Source organism: Ambystoma mexicanum, chromosome 9 (genome assembly GCF_040938575.1).
Source record: "Ambystoma mexicanum isolate Mex_15411 chromosome 9, UKY_AmexF1_1, whole genome shotgun sequence".
Classification (NCBI taxonomy): domain Eukaryota; kingdom Metazoa; phylum Chordata; class Amphibia; order Caudata; family Ambystomatidae; genus Ambystoma; species Ambystoma mexicanum.
The window spans coordinates 62,957,470-62,978,254 of record NC_090931.1 but is presented as its reverse complement, the minus strand read 5'-3'; the positions used below and the strand labels follow the sequence as shown (position 1 = coordinate 62,978,254).

General features: G+C 51.4%; 1 protein-coding gene across 1 annotated transcript in view; it reads left to right on the top strand.

Annotated features, from left to right (window-relative positions):
* Nucleotides 1-19,007: 19,007 nt before the first annotated feature.
* Nucleotides 19,008-20,785, top strand: part of BARX2 (BARX homeobox 2) — a 108,764-nt gene continuing 106,986 nt past the window's right edge. The window contains exon 1 of the mRNA XM_069614155.1: nt 19,008-19,825. Coding sequence (XP_069470256.1) covers nt 19,528-19,825 — 298 coding nt within the window. The 5' untranslated portion in view covers nt 19,008-19,527. The remainder of the gene's footprint in view (nt 19,826-20,785) is intronic.

Below are 20,785 nucleotides of genomic sequence, written 5' to 3'. Positions count from 1 at the left end.
GACCGACGCCCCTGTGGGAGCCAGGTGAGCATAACACAATAGTGTCATCTCTGCAGTGGAATGAGTTACAGGCCTAGAGGCAATTTCAGTTCCATCGACTGTGGTGATGACATCTGAGGTGGTTTTTCAGCATCCTGGAAGCCAATTCATAGTCCACATAGTTTACTATGGCCCCGCTATCAATGTATGCCCTTACTGCGTGCATACGCGATTGCTGCCCTGGATCTACGAGGACCATTGGTATGATGAAATGAAAGGTCTGAGTATCTTTCTTCAAGCTCGGCAAGCGGACCTCTACGCTTGTCGGGCGTGGTCGTTTCCCGAGTCTGACTCCATATGGCTTTTATCAGCAGCTCCTACCACTTTCTTGGGTGGTTTTACAGGGCAATCCCGTAAAAAATGCCCAGAGGTTCCACAATATAGACACAATTGCATTTGCCGTCTCCTTTCTATTTCCTTCTGGGTTAAGGATCCTTTAACACCTCCGATTTGCATGGGTTCTGAAGCCTCTGCTCCTTTGGGGTTAGCGTGGGTTTTGACCAACACCCGATTCTCAAACTTGGCTTGATCAGCCTTTCTGTTCTAAAGTCTGTGATCTAACTGGACCACTAAGTCTATATATTCAGCGCAGTCTTGAGGTGGGTTCACGACTTGAGCCAAGACATCCTTGAGTTCACCTCGAAGCCCTCGATGAAATAACGTGATTCGTTTTACCTCAGGCCATCCAGTTTCCACTATCAACTTATTAAAGGTTGCGATGTAGGATAGAAGGTCCTGGTAACCCTGTCGTAGGGACAAAAGTTTGTTATCCAGGGCCGGTCCTTGGGAGTGCCGGGCAAATAGTCTTTCCATGCTCGTTTGAAAGCCCTGAAAATCCCGAAGAATTGGGTCATCCTGAGTAACTAATGGAATTGACCAATTAACTGCACTGCCGCTGAGATATGACAATACAAAGGCTACCTTGGCTTGATCGTTTGGGAAGGCTCCAGGTCTGCATAAAAAGTGCAAGCGCAATTGGTTCATAAACACAGCGAACCTTTTGGGATCTCCGGCAAAGCGTTCGGGTGGAGCTAATGGAATATTTCCTGGTAGGTTTATTTGCACAGGGTTACTCGATAACACAGGAGCTGGATTTTCCCCGGAACCAGGTAGGGGTGCTTGTCCAGCCTGGCTTTGCAATAGTTGCCTAGCAAGGTCATCAGTTCGCTCCTTTGACAAAATCAGTTCTCTCCTAAGAGCATTGGTGTCTTGACGGGCGGAATGCACTTCGGCCCTCAGTTCCCCTATTAATTGGGCCAATTGGTCAGCCTCTGAGGTATCCATAACACCCGGGTGGGAATTTGTGGGTAGGCTTTGCGTTTTGTTACGCTCACCTGGCTCCCACAGAGGCGTCAATCGGAACTGGACAGCTGCGGTCTCCGAGATGACGGACTGGACTAGCCCACCTAGTTTCGTTTGCTTGGACCGTAGGAATATTCTTCTGCAAATGGAGAAAGGGAATTAACCACCTGTGGAGTTGAGTGAAAATCCCTGCACCCCCGCTGTTCTCCCCACAGATCACCTTTGCTGTCCCCTCTTATAGTCTCACCTGTTGGTTTGAAAAGTGAGCTCTCCATCCTGCATTGAGCGCAGGGGCGCGTTGATAACCATTTGCTTCACTGGCTCGAAGGAATTTTTATTGACTCCGAGATTCCTGACAAGACGCCGTAAGTATAAAGTTCATAAGAGTTCAAATGCCTGACTTTCACTCTTGTCCGATTTCTTGCAGGTTGCAGCTTGACCCTAATGAAGAGTTCCTCGTGGCAAATGGTAGTGTTCTGGTAAGGATTTGTATTTTCCAACACAGTTCGATAAAATAATGTCAATATGTATGGTCTGCATCAGGTAAGTTTTAATCTACGAGCCTGGCGCCTATGGCGCCAGGACTGACTCTCCATATGAGCCTGGCGCCATAGGCGCCAGGACTGGACCCAAATAGCCCCTAGTAGGGGTTGTTGGGCCTGCTTAGGATAACTTGATGCCTGCTTCCGAGGTTGTTGGACTTGGTCTGGGTCCCCGGGGGTAGGCATCATGACAGTATGTGTATAACTGGGGTTCGCGGGAAGTTTCACCCGCGAAAGGGTCTGTGCGAGTGGGGTACGTGTATAACTGGGGTTCGCAGGAAGTCTCACACGCGATTTCAGCAGGGTACATGTATTTCTGGGGTTCGCGTGAAGTTTAACACGCGAAAGGGCCCTGTGCGTATGGGGTACGTGTATTCCTGGGGTTCGCGTGAAGTTTTACACGTGAAAGGGCCCTGTGTGAGTGGGGTACATGTATTCCTGGGGTTCGCCTGAAGTTTTACATGCGAAAGGGCAATGCCCGTGCGCGATACGTCACAGACACGCTTATGCGCTAAAGGCCTTTGGTCCAATGAAATCGCGTACGTGTGCTGACCCGCAATTTTTTCACGTGCCAAATCACTTCGTATCAAGCTGGCCACGCATACACACACGGAAGACCACGCTCCTGCCCTGATGGCCATTTTCCTGCCCCCCAGAGCCCCAAGCACGCTCCCACCTGCCATCTGCTGCTGCCTACTGTCTGCTGCCCACGTGCCCTGCTATTTGGTGCCTGCACATCAGCCATCTGCAGGGGTCCAGTTGCTGTGTCCACCCCTGCTGGAACAGAAGACTCCTGACTGGGATACCATCGCTCCACAGCCCAGCCCCAGGACACAGTTGCCCACCCACTCCTGCCTCTGGGGTTGCCATCTCCAGCACAACACCATCTGGCAGCACTGGCAACCCCCAGCCAGAGAGTCAGAGGGCCACCGGCTTCACTGCCACTGATGTTGGTGTCCTGGTGGAGCAAGTCCTGGGGTAGTATGATGCCCTCTTTGGAAGTTTGCGCGCCGACAATGAAGGGCGGACCAGGATCTGGATGGACACCGTAACTGCCATCAACGCGAAGGGGGTGGCAACCCACGACATCAAGCACGTCAAGAAGCGCTGGGAGGACTTCAGGTCCAGGACCCTCCACAAGGCCCGGCGCCTCGCAGAGGCGGGCCAGGCACGCATGAGTAACATCCAGAGGAGGGTCCTGGAACACATAGGCCCAGTGCTCCACGCCCAGATCCTTCGGAGGCAGACCTGTCTGGAGTTGGAGACAGGGCATGTTGCAGTGTGCTGGTAGTCTGATGCTTGCCTGTATGTGTGACATAGGCCATGTATGGATGTGTGTGTGTAGGAACATCATGGTCATGCATGTGAGACCAGTTATGTGTGAACCACATGGTTGGTGCATGTGTTTTAAAGCAACATGGGGAGCTCTATGCAGAATGCACACATGAAAGCATGGCTGTCTCTGTTCCGGGACATGAAGGGGGGTGAGGAATGGGTGTGTGTGTGCCTGAGAAGTGTGTGTGTGACTTTGAAAACCCATGGATGCTTGTGACTTTGAAGGCAACATCTTGGTTTACAGGGGCCCTTCTACATGGATGTTGATGTTGATTGCAGGCGCCAGGACTGTTTCTGCAGGTGTGTTGTGTGCATTCACCCATGTGTTGTGGAATGACAGGATGGAAGTGAAATTTGACAGTGCCACTCATGTGTTATTGGTTCCTCTCTAGGGTATTTTGTACTGTACCCTGATGCTTGTGTTCTATGTCTCCCTCTACGCAGCGTCAAGTGAAGAAGAGGGCGGAGACGGCGCTGTGGAACTAAGAGGCGGGGATGCCTCCACTGGGCAGCGACGCAAGGCCCAGCCACCCTCCCAGGAATTACCATCATCTGGGAGCGAGGGGGCTGGTGCTGCGTCTGCCACAATGGCTGTGGCCTCAGGGTTCGCGTGAAGTTTTACATGCGAAAGGGCCCTGTGCGAGCGGGGTACGTGTATAACCGGCGTTCGCGGGAAGTCTCACACACGATTGGAGCCGGGTACGTGTATTCCTGGGGTTCGCGGGAAGGTTCACACGCGAAAGGGCCTGTGCGAGTGGGGTACGTGCATTCCTGGGGTTTGCGGGAAGTCTCACACGCGATTTCAGCAGGGTACGTGTATTTCGGGGGTGCCGGGGACTCCTACACGTGAATTGGCAGTGTGGGTCCTCCCAGGTGTTCCCTCTACACCCTCCACGGCCCCTGCAGGCAGCCCACATCACAGCAGGCCCCCACTCATGTCCCCCTGCACCCCCACCCCCAGCACTGAGGGGCACCTGCCAGCAGGCCCCCACTCATGTCCCACTCATGTCCCCCTGCACCCGCACCCCCCAGCACTGTGGGGCACCTGCCAGCAGGCCCCCACTCATGTCCCCCTGCACCCCCACCCCCCAGCACTGTGGGGCACCTGCCAGCAGGCCTCCACTCATGTCCCACTCATGTCCCCCTGCACCCCCACCCCCCAGCACTGAGGGGCACCTGCCAGCAGGCCCCCACTCATGTCCCACTCATGTCCCCCTGCACCCGCACCCCCCAGCACTGTGGGGCACCTGCCAGCAGGCCCCCACTCATGTCCCACTCATGTCCCCCTGCACCCCCATCCCGCAGCACTGAGGGGCACCCGCCAACAGGCCCCCACTCATGTCCCACTCATGTCCCCCTCACCCCCACCCCCCCAGCACTGGGGGGCACCTGCCAGCTGGCCCCCACTCATGTACCCCTGCACCCCCACTCCCTAGCAGTGAAATGCCGATCTCATGACACAAACCAAAAGTCAACTATGTACATCAACACATGTCCGTCACACACATACACTGGTTGGCATTGCTTGTGTAAACCCACATTTTCACTTGCATCAACCCAATGAGCGAATCCCACATATGGAACTAAAAAATTAAAATGTATTATGTACATAAAATCAAAAATGAAAGGAAAGCATACCAAAATATGAAACATGAAATGAAAAGCATGTGAAAAAGATGATTGAATGAAAATGATAACCAATCCAAAAAAATTAGAAAGAAAAACAGTCCAAAGTCACCCTCCAACAACGCAAATCCAAAGGAAAAGTAAAAAAAAATCTCCATTGCTTCATGTTCATAATTTAAAAAAAAAAAAAGAAATGAAAACATGATGAAACTATACACAATCCATTGTCCAAGGATGTAAAGGGTCCATGATCCCAACCAAACAAATGAAACCTACCTAACAAACTGCCTAAAAATTATAACTATATACACATTTGTGTGGCATTGTCCATTGACCAGAAATAAAAGGAAAACGAAAAAGGAAACCTAACTCTAAAAACTATTTACAAGGGCAGCGGGCTAGTCCGACGGCTCACTTTTGGGTGTCCCGGGCCATGGCATCATCGAACTCCTGCTCAATGTCCTGGAGGCGGTCCTCTTCCATGGCCCCGAGGGTTCGCAGGGACGACGACATGTTCTCCTCCAATTCGAGGCACTCGACCCGCCTCAGGGCCCTTTGCATGGAGTTTTCCGCCCTGACCATCGTGAGCCGTGCCTCTTCTGCCCGCTGCCGCTCCGCATCTATAGCATGGTCTAACCGCTGCCACACGGAAGACACTTCCAGTCCTGGGTCCTCCTGGCATCTGGCCGATGCCTGCCCCACCGATGTCGAAGGCCCTGAGCCATGATGGCTCCCACCTTGTTGCTGCTGTGCCTCTGCCTGTGGCCTGGCTCTTGCTGCCTGCACATCCTCCTCCGGCTGGGGTGCAGTTGTTGAGGTGGCCACCCCTGCTGGACGTCCGACTCCCGACTGTGGCAGGGATGTGTCCTCCACCAGCCTGGCCGCACCGTCAGAGGCAGCTCCACAGGGTACCCAGGAGATACATGGGTGGGAGGACGGCATGGAGGACGACTGGCGCGTAGGAGGTTCAGGTGAGGAGGGGGGGTCACAAGGAGGTCCAGCACACGGAGGAATCCAGCACTGATGACCCGTCCCAGCAGGTCAACACGGTCAAAGAGGCACCCGAGATGACCTGCAGTCTCTTCACGAAAAAACTGCATGTCACCTCGCATGCCCCGTTGACGCAGCGCTATCCCGGCCAGGAGAGGCTCAACACAGACCCGGATAGCCACGTCCGCAGGGAGAGGAAGGCCAGTTGTTGTGCGCTCATCCCCTCCCTGAAAACGGGTCTGGGCGTAGGCATCCCTGCTGGTGCCAGATGATGCAGTGACAGGATCAGGGACAGGATTGCACACAGGCACCTCTGCGGCGGCCTGCGCTGCCTCCTGTCCCTGGTCCTGCACTGCACCACTAGCACCAGTGGAATCCCCACCTCCAGACCCCGTGTGTGCCCCTTCCATGGCCTGCTCCTCCACCAAACCCCCCACCAACCTGGATGACTCCATGTCATCTTCCTCCGTCGGAGGCTGGTATGGTTGTGACAGTTGACTGTCCCTTATGTCATCATCATTAATAGTCAGATGGTATGTGCCAGGGCTGTGTGCACTCCACAGGGGTGTGATTTTAGGTGAAGTAATTAGCCACCAGCTGCGTACAGGCTGCCTCACCCCGTGCCCTTTCCCCTCCCATGCGCAGCGGGCGTGCATGTGGTTGGGGATGTGCGGCACCACCATGTCCACGGGCAGGGCCCGGCGTTGTTTCAGGATTAGCGTGTTTTTTTTGGCGCACGCGTTAGCCCCGTTCGAATCCATGAATACATGTTTTGAACGTGCGTGTGGGCGTTCCGCGCATTTGCCTCCTGTACTTTCCCGTGACGTCCACATTTTCACACCTTGTTCCCCATTCCTCGTGTCACGTCCTCTGTTCCTCCTACTTTTGTTGTGTGTGCCGCGCTATGTGCGATTTCGCTGTGCGCGTAGCGCACGCTGTCTGGAGACGTGTGCGCCAGCGTGCGCCACGCAGAATTTTGGCGCACATCCTGGTATTTACACGTGCACAGAATCCATGAATCGCTGTGTGTGGGTTTCGCTGAGATTTTCGCATTGGCACTGCGATTCGCACGCTTTTGCACGCTTGCGCTGAAATTTCAGCGCACATTAATTCCATGAATCGGCCTGTTTATTGGTATTGCGCCAAGCATCAGAACACTAGTCATAAGGCAAGAGACATGCATTGATTTGATGGGGATTATGACGTGCCCATCACCCGCGTGGTTATGCCACTTGTTTACATGTGATGTCAACACGTTGGCGTGCTCTCCAGTAAACGCGGTTTCCTCTGAAACCTTAAATGCTGGCATCTCACGGACCTTTCTCCTTTGAAGACTGTGACCGACGGCGTCTAGACGGAAGGACTGCCGAGTGAATCTCCCCTTTAGATCTATCTTGGTAAGTGGACTACGATAGAGACACACATAGCGTCACTCTGATGACTCATTAGACCGGCGCACTTACATGATCACCTTAGTTCTTGTTACAGTTAGAAACACGTACAAACAAGATGAATTTGATCTTGAAGGGGTATTTATATCCACGAACATGAAGCCATTTTTTCTGCCGACTGCAGGTAGGACGGATGTTTCTTCTCAACTTCTTATAGAGGAGGAATACTTTTAATACAATATTTTCAATACAACTGACCCAATAGGTCCTTAACCCTGCCCTTAACAGATTATGGAGTACATAGCACAACAGTGACCTTATTAAACATATCTGACCTTATATGCTGTGACAAAGTGGCATTGGGCCTCATTACGAGTACGGCGGTAACTGTGCCGGAAATTCCGGCAGGTTACCGCCGGACTCGTATTACGATTCTGCCTCTGTGGTTGCCAGAATCACCGGGGCATTATAACCCCCGTGACCCGGTAATTCCGGAGGCGGAATTCTGTAAATCCCCATTCCCATGGAGTCCCATAGGACTCCATGGGAATGGGGAAGTGGAAACACCGGCACCATGCTTTAATGGTGCCGGTGTTTCCATGTCCACCTTCATGCGGGTGGTGTTAAACCCGCCAGGTCAGACATGGCGGGAGTGACACCTCCCGCCTGCAGGACTCTTAATCAGCCGGTCCAGAAAGAACGCTGGTGGCGGATTTACCACCACTGTTCTTTCCGGACCGGCAGGGTCGTAATGAGGGCTATTACTTGTTCCATCTGAAAGATTTTCTACATCCCTACCCGTCATCAGGTAGGACTCCTAATTGCAATGCTAACTAGTGACGAGATAGGACTGTAAAACTAACATTCCGTTGTATAGACCTAGGCACGTTTTCTTACATGTACACACAATTCTTCTAGGATGCAGCCCCATTGGGTGACACTTTAACTATCTCCTAGAGGAGCCCCAAGAACCCCTTACACTAGGGATCCACATAATAACCTCCAGCTGGCACCCAGGCGAGGTATGATGAAATTACCAGATGGGATGTTATTTTTGAAGTGACTTTTGAAAATATTACCAATAGAGGATAATGACTAATGCACATTCTGTCCATTGTCTCCTCCCCCTTGCAGAATGTACGAACATTGAAAAAGGATTCATTGGACTTATGTGAAACTTTGATCCTGAAGAAGGGGTGTTAGATCCCGAAACACGTTGAGTTTATGAATTCGAAGAAAAAAAAATCACTTCTGTGATTCTTCTGCACTATATATTATGTATGGAAAATACTGTACAATATGAAGGAAATATGATAATATGATACTTATGAGACACAATCATATATATACATATATGATAAATTCCTTTTTTGAGTAAAAAGCTTTTTCTGAAGAAAAACATTGAAATATTTGTGTTTAAGAAATTGTTTGGATCAATACAATACAGGTGCACTATCCACCTTCACCAATGTTCTATTTAACTTGCACCAACATCTTAATTATTACTGTTTGTATTTATACAAAATCAAGCGTGTGCTTGGGATGTGAGTGTTCCACAGACCTTGGACACCATTTCCTCTTGTTCTGCTCAACTATAACCTAGTGTCAAGGTTGTCATTTACTCCCAAGCACCTCACTATAAAGACTTTATTAGTGAATTTACAGTACCATTGGGTGTGCACTGGTATACACCTTCGCTTCAAGGTGGACAACTCGTGGCCACCTCTAATGCAAGCGATCTTCAACTTTATTAAGTACACGGTATATGATTGGCTCTCAAACTATAAGGCCCTTCATTATATGGCCCTCTACATTTGGTTGGCATGCTCATGGCATGTCTGGAACATTCGGTTACACTTAGCAGTACGTATACTCAGACTCAGGTGCCAGGAGGTGGACTTGACTTCACCTCCCCACCCAATTAGCACAACATCTCTCATCACCCATGCCTTCAGCCATGAAGATTGTCTTTGAACTTGGCCTTGCAGAGTATTCTCGTCTTAAATGAATACAACTTGGCATGTTTGGTGTTCTTTCTTTGCACCTTAACAAGGGATGATTCAGCCTCCCTCGTTTGCCACCTTCAAGAATAGAAACCAACCTTTTCTCTTTCAGCTTTGGTACCAGGCCACACAGCCTCGCCATTTGTTTTCATCATCACAGCATATTCTTGTACGACACAGTTCTCACCCTTTCCTCTCCATGGGTCTGTGCTTATTAAATTCATGACACTGGTGTCCAGTTTCTATAAAATGGCGGCTCTGCCTGCAGTTTATTCACTAGATATCGCCAGCGTCTATGATGACTTAATCTACTTGCGTTGCTGCATCTGTACAGTTATTGAATGGCTTGCATTTTCTGCAGTGCGTCACACATGTGCAGTCTTCTTGCATATGATAGTTTACTCGACTCTTTACTACGTCATCAGTTTCTATAAGGTTCATGCATTCTCTGGAGCCAGTCTTCTCAGGGAGTCACGCTCGTCTTTTATGACGTCACCAGCTCCTCTTCTCGCATTTCTCATATTCCTTCAGGGAGTTCCTCCCTCAGATTGTCGTCTCTTCGGGAATATGTTTGATAGTGTTTTCTCAGAGGGTATCTTCTTTTGAATATTCGCCAGGGTATTGTCACAACTGCTGGTGTCTAGCGTGGCACAATCGCAGGCCTCCAAACATACAGGAGGTAAGGGGCGGGACTTCCTGCAAAGGCATTTCAGCTGCTCCTCTACACGAGGGCCTCTAATGAGAGGGAAAGTCCCTTAACACACACTAGAGCCCGATGAGAAGGGCTCTGATGCTATTGGAGCTTGTGCAGTGGGAAAGAAGAAAAGCCTCACACAGGACTTCCTGTGACTGGGAGCGTCCGGGTCTCCGTGACCCGTGTTCACAGAACACAAAGGGAAGCTTGGAATCCAGGATTACTCTGTTGCAAGCTTCCTGATTGGCTAGAGAGATGGAAAATGTGAGAATAAAAAAAGTTGAAGCAAGGAATGTGGGCTCCTGTTGGTGGTTACAGCCTGCATTCTAAGTGTTCTGATATTCTAAAGATAAGGAAACGTGCTCTAATGATCATTAGAGCCCTTTTGATGGACTGCATGCCATTTCAATGAATTCATTTTATTTATGAATATTTAGATAATATAGTCACATAATTACTTTGTTTGATCTCATAACAGCATGATGTTACCAAACAAGAAATACACATCAACCACCTGAAAAATAAGCTTTCAACTAAAAAACCTAGAAACCCGTAAGATCCTTTAAAATATCCTGAATGTATCAGCGAAATGTAGTTACATGATGTATCATGTGAATGTCATTTCCAGTCAATTAATGTCATTATGTATGGGGCCATTATTACCTGATACCAAATAATGGTCAAGTCTTCATTGCCACACGCCTTTTAGGTTCTTGGACTGATAGCTAAGAGGCTAGTACACTGGAGCAGTACGTGCTTCTCAGTCTCCAAGGTGCCCCCCCCCCCACACTCTGCGATCGGGTGCAGTGTTCGGTATGTGTCTGTCGTGTCGGAAGTGTAAGGAATGTTGTGTTTGACTCTTGTGTATTTCCGGGTCGTGAAAGCCGGAAGCGCAGTGGCGTTCATTACTCGCTCTCCATATAATAAGCCAGGGGCGGGTATAGCAGCCAGGGCTGCGCTATGGTTTTCCCTCTCATACATTTGAAAAGTGTCACGCATGCATCGCGTATGCTGCCAGTAGTGTATAGTGTCACGCAGTCAGGGAAATGGCGGGCACGAGTACTCGCCCATCCATGAAAGTGATCCAAAGTGCTGCTTGGAATTCTAGTCGCTAACTGGACCATTTAGAATAGAAGCGGGTCGGTGGGTATGTCCAAAAGTGGCCTGCCTTGTAATACGGTACGTCTCCTGCACATACCATATTCCAGATATAGGTGCTCTATAGTAGTGTCTAGAGGAAACTGAGCCGAGGTTCCCAAAGATGTCCTTTCGATTAAGTCCAGGGCGTTATCGTGCTTAACCGCCCAGATTTCAGCCGAGGAGACTGGCTACCGCTGGAACCATCTTTGGTAGACTTTGAGATGGAGTGTGTGAGGCGTGCCCAGGAGCTCCGGGCAGCTGCCCTGCCTTCCACTTCACGTGTCCGAGCCACGCACTCAATGGAGCTTATGACCAGGTAGGCAATAGGGCAATGCCCGAACCAGAAGCGCAAAATGCTGGCGCGGACCCGTTTTATGAGTCAGAGTGGGGCACTTCCCTGGCCAGTGTGGAGGAGTTTGAGGAGTTACTTCACTCTGCAGCCAGTAGTTTTGACCAGTGTTGTTGGATACATATTCTTTAAAATGCACAATTTGTATCACATTTTATCAAACAACTCCCCCACAGGTACTATTCAAACAGTGCCACAAAAGGAATGAATTGCCGCTTGCAACTATGGGACGCTTTTTCATTGGCGCCCGAGACAACTTTATACCCCAGTCCGACCCTGGTTAGGACCCCAAGATGTTATTATATATTCAGTACCCCCTCTCGTCTAGGGCCCATTCATGACCTTTTTACGTTTGGCGCCCCGTAAACGGAAGAGCCGTGACCTTCAATTCGTCTGTATCGATAATCAGCCCGTTTTAATTATTTATTTAAGCAGGTGTTCTGTAGAGCGCTGCGTTTTGCCTCGATGCTACTTCAAAGTGTGTTTCCGGCACGGGGACCGCGGGGGGGCTGCGAATTCCGAGTATCTGCACAAACAGGGCGTTATTTCCTACAAGCAGCCCTCCCCTCCCCCCACACCTCCGGATCCAAGGTGACACGGGCGCGTTTCTTGCCCACACTGGCAGAAGCCCTCCACACAGTCTCCACGCCACTGTGGGGGGTCTTCTGTGCGACTTTAATCATGTATGTGCTTTGTGTTTTCATTGAACGCAGCTCAGTCAGGCGGGGGCGCCTTTTGCACCCTCTTTTCCTCCCTTTCCCCATAGCTACCCTTATTTCTGTTTTTTTCCCCTAGGATGTATTTGATGGTACATGTTTAATGAGTACCGGTAAAATGTCACAGGTGTGTCTGAACCAATGAAAATACATGTCACCCTTCGCGTGCTGCCCCTGCAGCTCGGTGGGTTAGTGATCCTACTGCAGCAGTCGATGGAGGACCAGCAGGAAACCAGCTCGGATTCCGGTTGGTTATAAAGTTGAAAGCGCCAAGCGGGCGGCGGAACAGAAAAAAAAAACACTACAAACGAATCATTACCACTCGGAGTTGGCGGTCGCTGTAACTCTCCGTTTTTAGTTTTTCTCTCAAAATCAGACATATGCGCACTTTTCGCATTGTTAGGAGTACGTCGACATGGGAGATGCGAGGAGAATTGTGGAGGCTTGTCGAGAGAGTAAGGCGTCAACCTTGGCAGGCGCTTCTTATCTGTTGTCGGGACATCCTGTCGTTTACGGAGCGCCTAGAAGGAAAGGTCCGTAAATTAAGCGCAATAATAATGGCCTAGGGTCCAAAATGCACAGTTAGGCGGCTTCATCCCTGCTCTTGGCACTGTGCATTCAGTTCCCCAATTTGGCATTGCCCATCTTTTCAGCATGTACCTCGTACACCCCGCCGCCCCTTTCCCGCTCAGTGGAAATATCGAAAAGGAGTTGAGTCGAAACCTGCTGAGGTGGCAGAGCACGCGGGGCGTGTGCCAAGGCGGACGGGAGATGCGTTTAATTAGGCAATGCCCACCTGCTTTGGGGTTAATCCCTCGAAGTGAAGGGTCCCAGGTGGGCTGCGGCGGCTGGGGGCTTCTCTATAGAACATGTATCTTTCCGACAGCATCACTGTTGCTAGGAACAGTGGGAGGGGGTGCGTGCGCAGGCCGTGTTTAATATTATTAATTGATTTTAATAATAACCGTCCGTTTTTGTAATGCCGTAATAATTGTCGTGGTGTGTTGTTTTGGACCATAAAAGAAACCCTGTCGGCAAGTGCCCACTGCCTTCACCTTTTAATTTCAGCTCACGCGCATGCAATGAATTCCCTCATTAGCAATTCAGAGATGTTTCTAATAACAGCACGGCGGGCACACCGTCCTTCCCTGTAAAAGGCCTTAGAGAGAAGAACGTCGATATATAACAAATGAAAAATCGGCTGGTTGGGTCATGGCATCAATTTCTCTGAAACACGGTCTTCGTGAAGTAGTTTTTCAGCAAGGCCCCGATTCATGGAATTTTGTGCACGGTTCAAAGTGACTTTGCACAGCTGAAAAGTGTCTTGCGCTGTCGACACAAACCCTGATTCATGGAACTGTGCAAAGTGTATACTTTTCAGCAGTGCAAAGTCCCTGTGAACCGTGCACAAAATTCCATGAATCGGGTCCTAAGTCGACTGTAGATCCCAATATCTTATTAAATAAAGTGCGGCACTTTAATATCAAATGACCTACTCGCTGACCCAGTCAATTAACCCTTCGTGACCAGGGAGAAGAGTGGGGGGCTATACAGAGTTCAGTGCCAGTTAAACATTTCAAGACTGGGGGCTATACATAGTTCAGTGCCAGTTAAACATTTCACGACTAAACGCACGCGCCGTTCACCAGGGCTGCTGTGAAGAGTCCTGGCTGGATGTGCATTCGCGAGGCTTTAATAAACAGCAGTGGCCCGCGCGCGCTGCCCCTTTCATCCGTTCATCATTTCAAAGCCTTGAATTGAGTGACTCGCCGCTGTTTAGTTCATGATCTGACATTAAAACCTCCCTAAAATACCCACGATGAACGGATTCTAAGCAAGCAGCAAGTGGCACTTAACCAGCACTCGTTGCGTAGTATCATCGCCGTCACTATAATTATTTTTAATTTTTACTAATGATATTAGCAGTGTCAGTAGACTGAAATTAACACGAAAAATAATCAGAAACCGCAGGTTAACCTTTCTTGACAAACGACTTGTGCAAACACAGGACGCTCTTCTGCGCCCCTTCCTCTCGGACTGGAAGTTATTCTCTGAACTCAAACGTTAGATTGAGGGGGTGGGCGGTGCCCCCGCCCAAGGAGAGAGAAATCACACCCGCACGTGTCGCCTGGTCTGGAAAAGCACACACCTTAGCACACATGCGTGCGTACTCCTGCCGGAGTCGCTTCTGGTGCCGCCTCATGAAAGTTCCACTTTAAAGGAGATTTTCTCCAATAGATTCTGATGGGAAATACTTTCCCGATTTTTTTCTTGGGCTGCGTTAATGCGCTTTTTATTTAAAATGTGCACTATAATGGCCCGTGGGGCAAATCCATTGATCACTAAAATCGACCATCAGAACGAAGCCACCCCCTGCAATAAGAGGGGGTCGGGTTTCTAAAGAGTCCGCACCGAAAATGCACGAATAAACAGACTCACTCGCAGGAGAATTCACACCTTCCAGCTACAAAAGGAAACAACAAAAAAAAAAAAAAAACCCGCAAAGGATGTCAAACTAACCATCCGAGCGAAGTATTTGGAAACATCGCAAAGTCAGCCAAAGCCAGGCAGCTCTCAACTTTGCGTAACAATCACAGACGTGTTTCGCCCCGTCGGTCTGTCTGTCGCCGCGTGCTTTAAGGGGAAATAGCAGAACACCGAAGAAACCCTCGGACGCCCGAGTGCATATTTTGATGTCGTGGTTGTCTCAAAAACAGTTCTTTGCTCAGAGCGGTCTATGGTCAGAAACGGCGGTAAGAAGCCCGGCGGTAAAGCCCGCTACTGCCCGCACAGCTCCGCGCGCAGTTACAGCGCCGAACAGTGCAATTGGGAACACGAAAAGCTTCGCCCCGCGCGGAAAGCGGGCGCCAATGAGCGCCTAATATCTTAATGGCCATGTTCGCTTCTTATAAAAGCTCTTTTTTTGGGGTGCGATGTGCGGTTGCACCGTGACGCTATTTGTGCAGCGCTTCGTCGTTGACACGCCTTTCTTATTGCACAGTGCCTGCGCGCACGCGTTCCGACCTTGAAGCGCTTCGTAGCGTAGCGTAGACAGAGCGCTAGCCGCGAACATCACGCCTGTCAACGGACTGCGATATTTCTATTAAACTTAAAAAGCCATTTGGAGCCCGCGGCACGGGGCCAACCCATTAACGGCCCGGAGGAGCAGACCTTAAATATGACATCCCTTTCTGACAGCGTTCCCGCATGAAAGCCGGCATCTCGTCTGGGATGTGATGTCCCTGGCAGTTTGCTCTCCGGGACAGGCTGGACATCGCCCATTATATATCATATCCATTTAAAGCATGCGCCCGCGGCGGCACGTGCTCTCTCAGCGTGCTCGGCGCTGTACGACACGCGCGCAGCGCCCAGCGCGCACCTTGATAGCTACGGTCCCGAGAACTTTTAAAGCACTCCAAAACGAATATTTATCCAGGAAAACTCTGTGCACGTGTAAGAGGTTTGCACGTGTAGGCCGTGCAGCGTTGCGAGCAGCAGGGCGCCGAGCATACTGATAGCGCTTCGCGAATACTTGCACTATCCTGATGGCATATGCATCCCAGTAGCGCTACAGTACCGCGGTTCCTTTCACCACAGGGCCCTCGCCCGGCGTAGAGCGCTGTGAGTGGCCAGTATACGGTGCTCCCTGGGGGAGGGTCCATGGGGGGGGTCATGTTACCTGAACTCGCTGCATGCCTTACACTGTTAAACGCCTGCATATTTGGGCGGTGACATAATTCACATGAAAGCTTCCCGTGGCACAGGGCGCTACAGGCTCGCCTTTTATGCTTCTGCTGTGTGTTTCTGCCGCGTACACGACATCACCGCTTTACACGCGCATAGTACTGTATTTATAGTCTGCGCCGTCGCGCTTCGTGGCGCACGCTACAGGAAATCGCCCCGAATGACGTGAACGTGCAGCGCGCTTATATCATGGGATCATGGGAGGTGGAGCTTCCGTGATCTGTATTTTGGGGCTCTCCACGGGGTCTGCTGGTAATTCGACTTTGCTGGTTATCCCCCAAATGCCAGGTTTAGCAGCAAGAGCGGGAATAATCCCCACGTGTCCTCCCGGCCCCTGCAGGCGTTACACTGCGCGTGCACACCTCTGGCGGCCACACTGTCCACTGCACTGCAGTGGTCGAAGTGAGCGAGAGCGGTTGGAGCGGTGCTCCTATACTTTTTTTAATTAGCTTGTACAGCTCCTATACTTTTATTTTAAAAAGAAACCGTTCCGGAATGGTTTTGTTTTATAATAAAAGTATAGGAAGAAGTTGAAACCTTCCCTTTCAGTGCACTGCACTGAACGTTCCCTTAAACAGCAGGTGCAAGTGTTTTGGGGGGGGGGGGTGTATTGTGTGTGGGAGGGGTTGTGGCATTGGGGTTTGTGGGGAGCAGGGGCAGGCCAGCAGGGAACATAGCTCCACTACTTCTTTTCGTACACTTCGACCACTGCTGCACTGCACTAATTGGGGGCAGGGCGAGTGCAGCAGGTGTGGTCCAGTGGCCACCTGTGGAACCAGCTGTAGATTCCTGGCTTCTATGCCCGTGCACCCATGTCACCTTGTGCACATCAGAAGAAGCCCCATTTCTTCTAATTGTGTGAAGTGTGAAGAGTAGGGCCCGATTCATGGAAAAGTGTCAATTTATCCCGCAAAGCATGCATGCCGAGACTGACTCTGCACGAGCCTGGGCGCAGAAGTTTCTCTGCGCGCTCCGCGTATTCATGGAATTGATTGTGCAAATTAACCGTATATGCAAGGCGTGGCTGGAATGGCCGCAACATGCCTCCACGCAAATCCGAAACAGTCAGAAACCTACCTCTGCGTGCTCCCAGTGCGCGCATACATACACCCTGTAAACAGTGCTTGGGCTCCCCGTAAGCAGGCCTGCACCTCGGGGACCCTGTGCATGGTCCCCTGCAACTGTCAAGTGCACCCCAACAACATGCGTAGGATTTTTCATAACTCGGATAAAACTCAGAAATGATGCGTGAAAACCCCCATAATCTGTTCCTGCACCACGCTACACTGCGTACGCTCCTCCCTAACTTAGATCTGAACCCTGGCTGCATACATGCACCCCCCAAATCCAACATGCAATCCCACTTCTGCGCAATGATTTCTATGCGCAAGTGCCTCTATGCCTGCCTTCGGGTGGTGGACATTGTGAGGGCTTTGCATGGCCATTTCCCTGCTGAGAATGTGTGGATCCATGAATACGTGTCATTTCGCACAATTGTGGCATGCGATGGAGTGCCTGCGGCCCGTTCCTCGTAACGCCCACTATTTCGAATTTTCTTCACCATTTTCTGTGCTCCGCCTACTTTCCAGCCCTCTGCACAAGCCATGCCTGCGCTATGCGTGGTGTGTCGTGCAAAGCACTCGGCCGTTCGCAGGAACGTGCCGGGCCACCGCAAAATCCACGCATGTCCAAGGAAAATCCAGCGCATTAGATTCCATAAATCGACGAACAGGCTTACGTGCACAGTTTGTCGCACAAGTTCCATATTTTCCACACAAATAATTCCATGAAATGGGCCCCAAATAGTGCCCGACAGAGAACACAGCATGCGATGCGAATACTCCCGAAATTATTTCTTGACCCCGCCCCCCCCCATTGGACGGCATTTCATCATTTCCCACCCCTGACCCTTGTGTGCAGTGATGCGCTGAATATCCATTGCTGGACTGGCCTACGTGGAACTCTGCTGATTTCCCAGTGTGTGGGTAGCTGCCCCAGGTGTCTCTATTGTGTGGGCACCTTGGTGTTCTGCTTCTTGCACCCTCCCTCCCAGTCACCCCACCCCCACCCCCATCTTTCCTCCTCTCCTCACCCTGCACATCCCTTGCAAACAACAAGCCTGATTCATGGAACTTTTAGCGAGGTGCAAAGTGACTTTGCACGGCAAAAATACACCGTGCAACGCTTTGTTAATCAGGGTGTTTATTGGGGTTCAAAATGTATAAGGGGTTACATGTGCTTTAAAATGCACTATTTGCACCCATTGTTCCAAATGTTCATGGCGGGAGACCCACCCTCCCCCCCCCCACCCCCCAGATTCGTTGGCTTGCGCAGTGTAACATGGGGCCACTTTGAAGAACATTTCCAGGGCCACTTTTAGTTTCCAGTTCATCCCGGGCAATCACCCTTAAGCACTCACCACAACCCACAGACGTGTTTATTTAGGAGTTCAAAAACGAATAGAACATTTGCGATTAGCACGCCCACAAAGTGTGTACGCAATACTAATAAGAAAACGTGTGGTGTAGCCTACATGTAATCACAGGCAAGCTGGGGGAAAGCACACACACACATGCTTAACCACACCAAGAAGGCGAAAGAAAGAAACAGACACACGAACACAGACCACAACAAAAGCACTCGGATGCATTGCTGGCAGTGCACGACAACATATGTGCGCGGTGTTACAAAACACAAGCAGCTGTTGCTGCATTCCAACTGATATGTTATCTTGCATTTGTATAGCGCCTCCTGCCATAGTTCATGGCATTGAAGCGCCTTTGCCTGTCAGCGAGGCAAAGGAGGTGAATAGAACACACTACACACAACACAACAATATTCTCCAAATCATTTACAAACGAGATCCCAAACACACCCTCGGATGCCAGCGACGTGCGCCCAGAAGCGTCACGCGCTAATGCTCCGCTGTGTGCGCAGTACAGGGGCATCGCAGCTGTGCCGAATACAATTGCCTAATTGCAGTTCTAGTGTCTGGACATTTTCCAGCTCTGAAAAAAAAAACGTGTCTTAAAATAGAGAGGGGAGGAGTGAGAGGCGCACACGGAGAGATTGTCACAGGACAGAGACGAGGGACAGCCTCAGGAAGAGCTCCTCGGTGTGAGACGGGGGGGGGGGGTGAGAGGCCAGGGGCACTGAGAGAGCGAGGAGGGGGTAGGGGATAGAGGAGGGGGCGAGGAGCCAGCCCTAATCAGAGCGCACTTGTTCTGTGCCCCCACCCTGCCCTGAACAAACACCTCTGCGCGGATCGACCCTCTGAGCGCGCGCCGCCGCCTGTGATTGACAAGCGCAGTGCCCCAAAAAGGCGTCCAGGGATGGCGAGCAGGTGGTTTATATAGGAGGAGAGAGGGCGGCAGTGGCGGGCAGAGCGCGAGGGGACACCGGAGAGGTAGGCTGCTGGGAGCCGGGGCAGCTTCAGGGACACCGGCTGCAGGGGGTGCGCACAGCTCCACACCTCCAGAGACAGAGCGTGTGGGGGAGTCCAGCGCCCCTCATCACCGGGGATCTCTGCCCCACAGAGCAAGGGATCTCTGCGCCCCAGGAGATCTGTGAAAAGAGGATTCCAGCTAACCCGCAGCAGTCCCCCGCAGTTTATAGGGACCGGGCGCCCATCATACCTTCACAGGACCTCTCGGCGCATGCCACACACCTCCTCCTCGCCAGAACCTGCAGGGGGCTCCCGCCCACAGACCCCCATCAAAGCCTGCAACCTCCACAGCACGGGACTTGGCTGTGCCTCCCGTGGCGCCATGCACTGCCAGGCTGAGCTCAGGCTCTCCTCCCCGGGGCAGATGAAGGCGGCCAGGCGGCGCTACAAGACCTTCATGATGGACGAGATCTTGTCCAAGGAGACGTGCGACTACTTCGAGAAGCTGTCCCTCTACTCGGTGTGCCCGTCGCTGCTGGTGAGGCCCAAACCGCTGCACTCCTGCACAGGTAAGGGGCAGCGCGCGTGCATGGCCTGCTGCACCCATACACATACGCACGCACACATCTGCCACACGCACACACTGCACAGGTCAGGGACATCTCGCATGCATAGCCTACTGCACACATAAACATGCGCGCGCACACACCTGCCACACACACACACCCTGCACAGGTGAGGAGCACCTCGCACGCATAGCCTACTGCACACATAAACATACGCGCGCACACACCTGCCACACACACACACACACCCTGCACAGGTGAAGGGCAGCGCGCGTGCATGGCCTGCTGCACTCATACACATACGCACGCACACATCTGTCACACACACACTGCATAGGTAAGGGCATCTCGCATGCATAGCCTACTGCACATATAAACATACGCCCGCACACCCACTACACAGGTGGGGGGCATTGCACAGAGCCTTACACGCGCGCGCGCGCCCACTCACACGACCTCTCCACGCTCTTGTACACATGCATGTACCAGGCAACCACTGGAATCCTGCACTCGTGAGGAGCTTTGCACATAACATTGCACTCACCCACACACAACACATGCAGACACACACCACACATAGGACGTGCGCGTTGTTTACATATATGCTCTGCCACTCTGAAGCGCTGGAAAGCGCCGTACCTTTGTTGTGACCCTGTCTCTCGGAGGCGACCCGTACATGTTTTAAAAGTCACGCGGTGTTTGCGGTGCGTGTAATACATTCGCCTGGCACCCAGTGGGTGGTGGGAGCGGGCTAAAGAGGCCGGTGCCCGTGGGCGCAGGCAGCTTTAAGTCGGCTATGTTTAATGCTGCGCTGTTACTAAACTGTGGCCTCTGGGCGCTTTGAAGCACACACATGAAAGCATCACCAGCAGGTGTACTTGTGGCCGTAGATGGAAGAATCGGCCATCAGGTATTGGCACCCCTCTGGGTGGCAGACTGGGGGCCCTGCACAGCCTCTCCACC